General features: G+C 35.6%; 1 protein-coding gene across 7 annotated transcripts in view; it reads right to left on the bottom strand.

Annotated features, from left to right (window-relative positions):
* Positions 1–12,384, bottom strand: part of NBEA (neurobeachin) — a gene marked incomplete at its 5' end in the record, with an annotated part of 512,607 nt that overhangs the window by 23,495 nt on the left and 476,728 nt on the right. For 3 of the 7 annotated variants that reach the window (XM_082765401.1, XM_082765407.1, XM_082765403.1), the window contains 3 exons: positions 2,803–2,995; positions 4,515–4,604; positions 4,938–5,000. In XM_082765401.1, coding sequence (XP_082621527.1) covers positions 2,803–2,995; positions 4,515–4,604; positions 4,938–5,000 — 346 coding nt within the window. The remainder of the gene's footprint in view (positions 1–2,802; positions 2,996–4,514; positions 4,605–4,937; positions 5,001–12,384) is intronic. The other 4 variants (XM_082765402.1, XM_082765404.1, XM_082765405.1 and 1 more) reach the window with 4 other exon arrangements.

The raw sequence follows: 12,384 nt of genomic DNA, 5'->3' as shown, positions 1-12,384 counted from the left end.
ATCCTTCATAAGTAGAGATGCAGAGTTCTGGAGAGTATATTCCAAGTACAAACTGATGATTGAAATTGTAATGTTCTTGGTCCTAGTGTTGTTTAGTTCATATTTCTAGCTCTACTGCTTTCAGTAGATCAAAGATAATGATCTCTGATGAGTTTGAAGATGAGGTGAAATGCTGTCTCTCTGGATTCCCATTTAGAAAGAATTGCAGTGTGAGGGCACTTAAGTGGATAAACCCTAATATAGGTTTGAAAAATATATGGTTTCCTGATTCTGGGTGAACAAAACTGTCCATGAGCAAAACTTTTACTAGTTGCAAAATGTGTTATATTACACATCAGGAACTCTCCACCAACAACATCTGTATTCAGTAATAATTTTTATTTTCTACTATTGCAATAGATCACTGAAGAAGGCAGGAAAAATTGCCAGATCTGAAAAATACCACTTCTCGAACTCCCTCTTCTCCTTCCCTCATTCCTCTCTTCCTTTAAAACCTAACCAGCCTGGAACAGATCTTTACTGGTATTTGCTTAGACTCATCAAATTCTACTGTGGGATGGGCCTGTAAATGCCTTTGTTTGTATACAAACTCTTAAGAATAAAACTCTACATAATACATCTTACTGTAACAGTGGCTTGTGTATAGATTTCTGTAGGTTAACCTTTATGCTAGTTGTGACTTATTAAAATAATATTATGGTAATACTAGAAAACTGATACCCTATCCTGGAACAGTCTCTTGCAAAATAAAAGATTTTGCCAAGTGAGATGTAAAGTTAAGAACATCACAAGAATTAATTTTGATTTTCCAAACAACTTTGCTTTCCTGTCTCTTCTTATTACAATATATTCAGAAAGTATTCCTCTCTTTTAAATTTATACCAGAGTTTTTCATTTTTTTCAGTGTGAAATTTAGTTCATGACATGAATTCTGCATTTTTTCAATATGATTTATGTTTTCCAAATTATATCTGAAAAACTGAAACCCAAGTCACATGCATTGCAAAGGCCAATACAACTTCTACTAAAGTAGATGACTTCCCTAAATAACGGTTGCTAAGAAAACTCTTGAAAGTCAGAGTACTACAGTATCAGTGACCTTGACTCCCTCACAGTAAAGTATGGGTAGGAATTTATGCATTCCCTCACACAATAGTCTGAGAAAGTGGATTGGAAAGCATTAAATGAGCCTCCTCAAATGGAGGAGATGTTAGTGATGGTGCATACAGCATACTTTGGCAGCGTCCCTGAAAAAAAAGGGGGGAACTAATTAAGGATTAAACAAACAATGTTAGTCAAAAGAGTATTAAAATGCTAGTGGACAGCTTCTGTACCTCTGAAATAGTTTTGACTTTGAGATCTGTTGAGGACAACTATGTTAAAATTTGTTCTTTTTTTTTTTTTTTAAATTATTTTTTTTTTAAAGAAATGGGTAAAACGTGAAGTTGCACCTGGTGGAGTTATCAAAAATTCATGGATTTATGAAAGGCAATCAGATATCTTCTGTTCTGTTTCTGTTGTATTCTCTAAACCCCCATGCAAACTTTGTTGGAAAAAAATAGAAACATTCTGAATACATTTTATTTTAATTAAAATTTTAATATTCATGCTAAAAATATGTAAAAAGTCAGAATAAAATTCATGTTAAAAGTTATATTGCTACTCAAGAATTTAGAGTGTTAGTAACTTGCTTGGATAGTTCCCCTAATGCATCCCTGTAAAGGAATTCCCATTCATTCCTCTAATTATGACTTGTAATATCACCAGTCCTTGCCCAGTATTGTACAAAAAAAAAGTGGGATCTATTTCACCTGGCTTCAATTATTTACTGAGATGCTTACATTTAAGGCAGTGATATCCCTAGATAATGTCACAATCATTTATTTCTACTGGAAATAGATAAATCTTACAATTTCCTCTCCATGGTGACTTACTTCTGTCCAGGGGTTCTGCTGTGCTGGAAGAGAGGCAGATTTTTTTTTTCTCTATCCTGACAAAGCTCCTGAAGCAGCTCCTGAGACACATTCTTATATATGAGGCAGCTTCTTGTTTTTCTCAGGCGGTAAGAAGCATTCAAAAGTATCCATGTGCTGCAGCATAAGGGCCATCAGAGCAGAAAGCTACCTTAGAAAATGAAACTGGTTCGTTCCTGTGTAGGCAGCAGCTCATGGCCCTACCCTAGCAATGCCTGGGACAACCTCAGCACTTGCATCTCTAGATGAGGAGACAGGACAGTCCTATGGGCAAATGGAGGGCTGAGCAGAGGGACTGGAAAGGAAATTTGGGATAACCCCAGTGAACAGACTTTTGAGAGGGAAAGAAGAAACTTCTCTTCAGAATAGTTTGGTGTCTGACCACTTAGGCTTGCTTTGGGTTCCACATTACCTAACAGTGACCCAGGGAAAGCCCTGAAATGTATTTCCAGCAACAGACAGTGATGTACACTCTGTAGCATGCCAGTATGGATTCCTGAAACCTGGGACATATTAATATAGACTGTGTCAAGAACAGCACCACTCTCCTGAAAAACATTATATCAAAGGCTGATCCTGATGTAACCACAAATCGATTAGCTGCCATGGTGATGTGCTGCTGTTAGGGAGAGTGTTTCTAGGAATGACACCAGAGAAAACAGAAACTTTGATTATTTGACAGAAACCAGAATAAACAGTAAGTTTTCTATGTATTTGTGAACAGGCAAGTGAGTGAGATTAACCCACATCTAGCTGACCTCCACTCAAAATTAAAAGCTGCAGCAGTAAGATCTTTCATTTTGAATGAAAGGCACCTGTGAGAACCTACCTACTGTGTTGTGCCACCGGTTGACTGCAAACAGCCTGCTGCAGGTGACAGTCACCACGGCAGGAATGGTCAGGTGGGGCAGTGTGTTGGCTGCCACATGTGTGACGGGGGAATTTGATGGAAACTTCAGCACCATTATGACATCCTGCTGCATCTGATCTTTAAACATGAGGGGGCTCTGTGGAAGGAAACACTGTTGAGTAGAAAGGAGAAGAGAGCAGAAGAAAACAGAAGGGATAACACAATTAGTGAGGAGGTCTGAGGGAAAACAAGGTTAAAAAAACGAGTAGGCAAGCATGTGCACATACAGGGAAAACAACGCTACCTGCGCATCTACACTAGTGATGGAGGAGAGCAAGATCAGAAGCTAATATTGGATCATTACATGAGGACAAGTAAAGAATAGGGATGGTAAGGGTCCACCAGGTTATCATTACAGGACACAAAATGACTGTTAGCATTAATTAATGTACAATCGAATATAAAATGAAACAACAGTTAGTATCCATATAACAGAGATATGAGTCAAATAAAAGAGTCAGTTCATCTATTGGTAAATCATAAGTGTAAATGCTATAAACTACAGTGGTTGAAAAAAAGAAATTTTAAGAGGGACTCAAATTTTCAGATTTAGATTTTTTTTTCAGATATTTAACTTTTTCTTAATGAATTCTCAATATGAAATACACCATTTCCAAACATAAGCAGACACTTTAATTCTGTGAAAAGCATAGGGAGTCTTTAAGCAATTATAAATCAATTTGATGATTCTACAGAAGACGTGTTCTTTTCACAGACAGTAGCACTGTTATCATAAGTGAGATTATACAAAGTATTGTTTTTAATGTTAGTGTTTTTCAACCATTGTTATAACAAATAGAATTATTTTTATAAGTTCAAATAGTACTTTCTTTTTGTTTGTCACTTTAAATTGTTATTCAATATAATGCACTTTTAACATCTACATATTGTAATAATATAGCTAACATTTCCAGATCAATTCCCACTATGATAGTCTGCAAACAGAGAGAGTGATTTCCCTGTAGATTGATGAAACAATTGAAATTACTGTATGTATTACTCTTCATTTACAAAGCTTAAAATAAAATATCTAGCTTTAAGCATTTAATCAAAGGCACTGAGGGGCAAAGATATGTCTCTTTCAGTCTGGCTATTTTGTATAGTTATTCACATGAAGCACATGCGAATGTGTTGGGAATTAATTTTGAAGTTCAAATTGAAATTAGAAATATACATTGTATTCTTCCAAGGGCAGGAGGATTCCAGCACAATCTGAACTCCATTACTTCATTTCTGTCGAGCAAGTATTGTTCATAAGTCACTCCCTAACAATATCTCCTTTAAAACAAAACAAAACAAAACAAAACATGCTCACTGTAAGAAAAGCCTGCAGTCATTCCCATTACTTGTAGAAATAAGAATGTAAATATGTATTTATGAAATGTATGTTTATGAAGATAGGGCCTTTTAACACTGTATTAAACAGGAAAGTCAGTACTAAAGGAAGCTAAAGCTCCTCAAATTCTACCTTGCTCTGCAAGAGCATTGTGAGCTATTTCCGCCACAAGAAGCAAGTACAGCTGTATGGGCAATGGAGGGCATTAAAGTGTTGCTTAAACAGGTATTTGAAGACCTATAAAGAATCCTTGCGTTCAAAGTGAATGAATTCCCAGCTAGCAGCTATGTCTCACCAGGTGCATGGCAGAGCTCCGAGGTGGATGGGGCTCAATGAGCAACTGCGATGGCGTCTGTCCAAAGTTCTGGATCTGCGCCTCCATGGCCTGCAGGGAAGGGAGAGGGACTGTCATGAGCAATATGCATCAAGGAGAGAGGTCAACTCACTCTGTGACAGTGCAGGCATATCCCAAGTCAGCCATGAAAAAAGTCCAGAAAATTCACCCGGTGCTCTCCTCCCAGGCTGCAGACTCAGCCAAGTGTTAGTATTTTGTAGACAAGCTCTGCTTCTGCTTTCAAGCATGCTTCAGTTACCCAACTAACCAGTCTCATTTCCAGTAACTGGCATTATATGTGAAAATGTTAACCTGTGAGGACATGCAGTTCAGGTCTTGAGAGTGCTTTTTTTTTTTTTTTTTCACTAAAAAGAACACATATACCTTAATAAAGTCCTTTGTAAGGAGGAAAGTATGAGGATCTCTAATAAAATAAGCCTCTGGAATCTTAAATGGGGGAAAAAAAAAGCAAACTGAGAAGAAAAATTCATGTGTAAAATACAATAATAGCAAAATAATCACTATTTCAATAACAACATTAGCAAGTTAAAACAACAACAACAACAAAAATACCAGAAACAAATCTTGCCTGGCACATTGAGGCTACTGTAAAAATCTTTCCAAGTTGCATTCATTCATCAAGTATTTATTTTGTGCTTAATTTTGTTGTAACTTTTTAATGGGCTTTCAGGCTTCACAGTTTTGAAGTGAAAACAGTAATTCCAATTTATTCTTTGAGGCTTCGAGCTACTTTCAGAATAAATATAGAGTAACTCATTAAGGAGTAGAGTACAGTCCAACTGTGAGGTTTCCACTACAGAAACAGTTCATTCAAACACAGATATATTTGAGATACATTCTTAAAAACTCTGGCAAAAGATTGCTGCTTGTAAAAGCAATACTGCTTAAGAACACTTACTTTTCAAACAGGTACTATTTCATTTGATTTTGTGAATTCAAGAATAAAACATTCATAGAAAACAAAACTGGTGGATTTTGAAGTACACTATGCATTATGTACCTACATATACGCTGTGCCCTGCACATCGACCCTTAAGATTTTTCTAGTGAGCTTTATGAATTTTTCATTTGCTACTGTACAGGAAATATGAAAAAAAAAATAATAAAAACACGACTTAGTAAATTATGTTATTTCTTTCAGACATGAAATGGTAAGAAACACAATAAATACTTCATTATGCTGGAGAATCCTTTCAATCTACTTATTTTGTAATTCCTACAAACCAAATTGTGCTTTCCTGCACTCCACAGCATAGAAGCCAGAACAGCTGTTAGAGAGAGATTTCCTGACAGGTCACTAGTGTTTACCATTTCTGATGACCTAGATTGACAGGTATAATGGAATACAGTTAAGAAATGTTTGACAAAAAAAGAAACTTATTTCAAAGTCCAGTAGGGAAGGACTTCCATGGTTTGTAGCCTAGCACATTTGATGATGTAACTATCCTGGTATTGAACATTTTTTGCTTGTTGACTAATTCAGGGCAGGCTTTAGTCTATAAGGCACAGAGGAACTGGTGAGCATCTCAGTTTTTCATTAACATCATTTACTGATGAATTTAAATCACAGTGATTTCATACAAAATCAATGTATTTGTGTGGGCATATGTGTGTATGTTTGTACACACCTATACTGCAGCAGCATATGAACAGTCCCTATTTACATGCTATGTAGAAACCTTCACTCATGCTGACACTTTTTTTACAGGAAAAAAAAATGCAGCTCAAATTACAGTAGTATTTTCTATTACGTTCAGTACTCTGTAACTGATTTTCTTAGTCATAAGTTTTCTTATAAGTGAATTATAGTTGCTTGTGAATTTCAATTTCAAAATGATGATGACTAATATCAACAATATTAGGCATTGCTTAATACATGTCTACACACAGATCTGCCAATAGTATTTTGAGAAAAGTATTTTTTTTTTTTCCCCAAATAATTATCAAGGTTATTCCTTTAATTTTTAAAAGAATTCTGTGTTGAAATAAGAGTGTGAATTATATTTGGCAGCAATACCAAACAAAACCCAGATCTTCCCCTATCACCCTTTAAACGATCCCATAAATGATACTTCTGTCCTCTTACAGGCACACTGAAATGAATTATTAATTTTATTCTTTTTTTTTTTTTTTTTTTTTTTTTTAATGCAGCCTAATTCTAATTTACACATTTACTTTCATGTTGTCCAGTCTTGGCAAATTCTAATTGTTAGGCTATAAATTCTGCACACGTTAACTTCTCTGGCTTTGCCTTCCATTCCAGGTAGATTTATGATAGTAACAAGGGAAGAGAAAGATGAGCAGAATACAATAATAAACTGGCATGAATTTTTCAGGTGGACACTTCAAACATAGCTGTCAAAAACAACTGTTATTTTACAGCTGAAGATGTCCTGGCACATATTCACGTATGTACTTTACGTGCCTACTCTTTAAAACATTTAAGTTAATTCCAACTCCTGTAGTCAGAACAAATGAAGAATTAAGACCTTGATATTCAGGGAATATTGAATTATTTTGCTGGCTTGCACTTATGAGGACAACCCCCTCTCTCTCACCCTATGGTCAGTAAAGTTATCTTTTTCTTGCAAAAATACCATTTGTAAAACTGACAACTCTTGGAAGTTTTAAAGAAAGTGAACAATGTTTCTTTAAAAATATCCGTAATGTTCAACTACTACACTGAGAGTACAGACTGCATAAGCCCACAGCTGCACACAGCTACAACTGTTATTGCTCTCTAGATTTCAAAACACTTAAAAAGGACAGAAAAACCTTGTCAAAATTTACAAAGAAGATAAACATAAGCATACAGAGATAAAGTGACTGGCCCAAGGGTATTTCTAATGCTCTGTCCTATCAGATCACTTGACATGAAATGAAAAGCAGGTACAGAACAGATCTGTGAATAATAATGTAATGCATTGATTTGTTTACAAGAGGACTCTAGCTGTATGTGAAATTAATCTTAAAACTGGTAAGTGTACACCACAGTTTTTCTTGAACTGTAAATCATCAAACTACAGATTTATTTGTCTTAAACATTTTAGCCTAATTAATCAATTTCTTCTCTCCCATTTTCTCTTGAGTATCATGTGCAAAGTGCTACACCACTCCCTGAAACACACATTCTAGTCAATTTAATGCACATTTTAATAAAATGAAGTTTATTCTCATTTCACCTTCAAATGTCCTTCATGTACAAACATAATAAGCTTGGAATTCAGTGGCTGCCAGATTTAACATTTTTGGAACAGCAAAATGGCAATTATATTAGTTTTCACTTTCTTAATAAGGTGTTTCAGGAAAGCTATTTAGTGAGCTGATTTGAGATTCCCTACTGTTTTTAATACACGTAAAATGAGATTTGTACTCCAGACATTTCAGGGAGTATCTGTTTGGATATGATCATGTATTGCAGAAAGATAAAATGGGCCTCAGACTATTACTTAATAATCATAATCCAAACAAGGAAAGAAAAACATCTGCAAACTAGATGGGAATTCAAAGTTTAAAGTGAGTACATCTCATACATCCTAATGTATGCAATCAAGGAAAATACATTTCATAGGATTTACTATTGGACATGTAATATGTAGAGACTCATATTCTATGTTTACATACAATTTTGAACTAGACATCAATTCAAAAAAAATAAAATAAAATCCAGTTTTATGAATGATACTACTCATACTAATCTTAGTTTCAATGAATAATATCGTAAATGTGTTTGCCTCAAAGTAAATTATTGTGTTCCATTTTTTTATGTTTAAAGGCAGATTGCACATTCACAAATATACTGGAATGCTCCTCTGTAGCCTGGAGGATCAGTCCCTAGTGTCAGTTTCCCAAGGAATTAAGAGATAGATATGTCTTCTTTGTTTATAAAGTCTACTGAATTGTGGTGCTTTTATTTGTTTATTTATTTATTTAAATTTTTTCCTTCTATTTAATAATGCAGGTTGAAAGAAACACAAATCAAGTGTGCCATTAAATAATGCAAACAATAAATTTCTTTAGGTTTAAGAGAATTATTTCTTAGTGGTCAAAGGCAATGTCTCCAACAACAAGCAGCACAAAAACTCATTAGTAAGAATCCTATACTGAAACCATGCCCACTGCAGGGTTTTCCCACCAGGCTGGTTCCAGTGGGGGCTGTGGACCCCCAGTGGTGACTGAGTTTGGTCAGTGGGAGCCCTGGAGCACACCGCCCCTTTACCCTAGAAACCAGTTCACATACTCTAAATGAAAATGTGAGAATGTGAGTTTGTTTTTAACATATTTCTTCCTAAAGGTTATTTAGAAATGCCAGTAAAACAACAAAGGACCGTATTAATGGTTCATCTTATTTATGAACTCTGCTTTGCTATGAGAGGTTCATGGTGACCACACAAGGACCATAAAAAAAGGAGCACTTTGATTTATTTAAGAACAGATGAGAAGAAAGAAACTCCAACAAGCAGACTGCATTGCAGATAGTAAGACAATGCTTTTATTCCTATGTGAGCGGGCTTTGTTTTGTCCATCTTCATTGATTAGTACCATAAGTAAAACTTTAAAAAATATATACTGTTTCTCTATATTTTTATTCCCTTTTTACATATTAATTCTTTTATTGTTTATTTCCATAACCCTGGTATGTTTCACTCCTCAAACATACAACAGTCAGGTTTTTCTGCAAATCATTTTCACCTGTGCATGGAGACTGAGCCCAACAAAGAACCAAAATCTATATTCCTTCATTTGAGATATGCACCACAGCCATATTCGTCCAAATATGTCTTTCCTGAAAGTTTGTTTCATTTCTGCATCCAAGCAAACACAAGCTTTCCTGACAGCCTCTTCTGCCCATGGAGCCAGTGCACTCAGCAGCCCCAAGCATTGTCTTCTTCCCAACAAACATGATTGACAGCTCTTTGGTGGGTACCATAAGCACCTAGCAAATTTTATTGTTTTATACTAGCAGTGTTAGATACTGCTTATTTATTTGCATTTACAGCTGTTAAATGACATCAATATCTTCAGGACTTTGGGTAAGTTAGGTTAAGAGTATTGATTTCCATTTTATTACGGTATGCTTGAAGGAAAGAAGTGCTGTCGTTTAAAGACAAGCAGTGACTCAACTAGTCTGGAGGCTTTGATACAGTTAGTTATTTAATCAGGATACTCAAGGGACTGAAAGATGGCCACAGAAATGGATTTTCTCTGCTGGTCACTACTTTATTAATTTAACAATGGAGAGGAGCAACCTTAAGCTCCTTCCCCACACAGGAGGTATCTCACTGGATCCTGTGTACAATTAAATGGCTTCCCATCAGAAGACCAGTAACTTGGAGCTGACTTTAATCCCTTCCCAGAGTCAGCACAACCCCTATCTTTTTTTCTCATTCCTCTGCGAAGAGGATGCAGTAATACGAAAAGAAGGAAAATGTTAAAGTTAAGATCTCCCATCCTCTTAATAGGCATGAGTCCCATCTGTGACTTTATTTGTTTCTGGGAGCACTGACTTTTCATACCTACCTTATTAAACTACTGACTGTGATACTTCTTCCCTCTTTTACTTTCACAGTTCTCCAGTTCTTGTCCCCGGCAGTCTGCTATGCCTTACATGATACAAAAACCTGTCAACACTCTGCCAGCATAAGCAGGCATTTAGTTAAAGACATTGGAAACAGGAAAACAAAAATCACTAAACCTCACAAACGGAAACAAAGAAGGTAAAGTAAAAATAGCATAAAGATGGCTATGTCACAGCCATGGCAGGTTTAGGTGAGAGTGTCCCTTATTCTTTCAGGCATGCTCTCCTGTGCAAGCCAGTGTTTCTGAGGCTCTTTCATATCTGAATGCAAAACCTCCCTTTCCTCTCCAGCAGTTGCCCATTCCCTTAAAAGCCGTGGAAAACTTCCTTACACTGAAAAGTCCTAGCTATAGAAGAAGGAAAAAGCAACTTTCTGTAGTTTTTCACTCTCCCCTGTATCTTGTATCCTTCTAACTCTGCCTGGAACAATGGAGTTTACCACTGCTATAATGAAATTCTCTCATTAAATTACACTAAAAACTACAGCAAACTCTATTATGCTCTGAAGCCAACAGCTTTAACTCCCAATTCCTCTGACAAGGTCTATGTTCTTATAGGGGCTCCTCAGGCCACACTGCTCACTTTCTTTTTATGGTTGCGATAATTTTTCAAACTGCGGGTTTTGCTCCCAGCTGATGGCAATTTTGCTGCCTTTTCTTCCCTGCTGTTTGACTGCACACAAGACAGACAGGGAGATCCCTTTGGCTCTGCTGTGCAAAACTCTGATCATCAGCTGCAAATGAAAAAAGTCATACATTTTTTTATAATTTTGTTTACAATTTAATTCAAAACTATTTTAATTTCTTTCTCTTTTAAATAATGATTTTTCTTATTATTCTAATTCTATGTCATTATTTCTATTCTATATTCTAATTCTATGTCATTATTTTCTTCAGTTGAGCTATTGTATTTCTTATGGCCATGTTAGTAATCATTCCTGTCCCATTCAGACTGGTAACATTTACTGAAACTCTTGTGTGTTCATTGATGTCATGCCAAATGAAATCATTGCTCTGTCATCATTCTCCCGAGTCTGTATTAAGTTTATAAAAGAGAATGTTGCTTTCTTTGATCATTAAGTTGCTGAGTACAATGCATTAGAAAAGATTTTACTGCTAAGTTACTTTTGCGAGAGACGTAACACCATGATAAAATAATTCATTAAACATGTAATCATGTCAAAAACAGTTAGTTTTGAAACCTGGTCAGTCAGGATTTTTTATTTTTATATGACTGATAATTGTCCTGAAATTGTCCTATTGTTACCTAATGTTTAACTTCAGAAACAAGCACTCCTCTTGATCTGACAAACAATGTTATCTTTTCTGAAGACATTCCCTCATTTCATTTAAAACAAGAATATTTGTAGGTTTTGGATGATAAATATTTAAGGGGACTGAAATAATTTCTTATCACTCAAACTGTACCTATGTGATGAAACGCTTCCATATCTTCTTTTTGTTATTCAAGCATCAACACTTATGGTTACATTCAAAAGGCTGCATGGACAAAAGCTCTATGTGATTTGTTGGGTGAGAGGCCAATCTAGATGATGTTTCCCATCTGGTGTTTAAGTCTATGGAACCAGCTCCTCTTTGACATCTTGATTCTGCAATGCAAATTACTAAAATGTACACCTGCAACATAGAATTTCCCTGTTGATATTACTCCTTTGTATTACTCATTTATGTGATGGTAATCAAAGCATCACAACACACAGAATTGCAGATGTGTCCTATCTAGCAAAACAAACCAAACCAGTTCTGTTGCTCAATGTGCCTCCTGTTGTACAAATCCTGTTACTAATAGAGAGCCTGCACTCAGTTCTTTGCAAGGTCTTATTTAGAACATCATCTTTTATTACGGCCAAAGTGTTTCTTTCTTTCTGAGTTTGATTCAAGTTCCAAGAAATTGTTACTTCCAAAGCCCCTCTTGAAGCTATCCTTGTCTTCTTCTCCCTTATGACATCCTTTAACTAATTTCTTTTTCATATGAAATACAACTGAGGATACTAAAATTTTAATTTATGTTTTTAGATCTTTGGGATGGAAACATTTTTTTATTTCTTTTTTTTAGACAGAGTAAACTTATGACATCAACAGTCTTTTCTGAAAAGGCTCCTAGAAACCCAAACACATTGCCTCCACTAATGAAACGTTACTTCAAGGCTTGTATAACATGGAAATAAATAGTTTACATTTCTTTGAGTAAGAAAGAAAAAATCATCTGAAT

This window comes from Aythya marila (genome assembly GCF_965140915.1).
Source record: "Aythya marila genome assembly, chromosome: 1".
NCBI classification, from domain to species: Eukaryota; Metazoa; Chordata; class Aves; order Anseriformes; family Anatidae; genus Aythya; species Aythya marila.
Note: the sequence above shows the minus strand (reverse complement) of the source record. Positions and strands in the feature narration are given on the sequence as shown.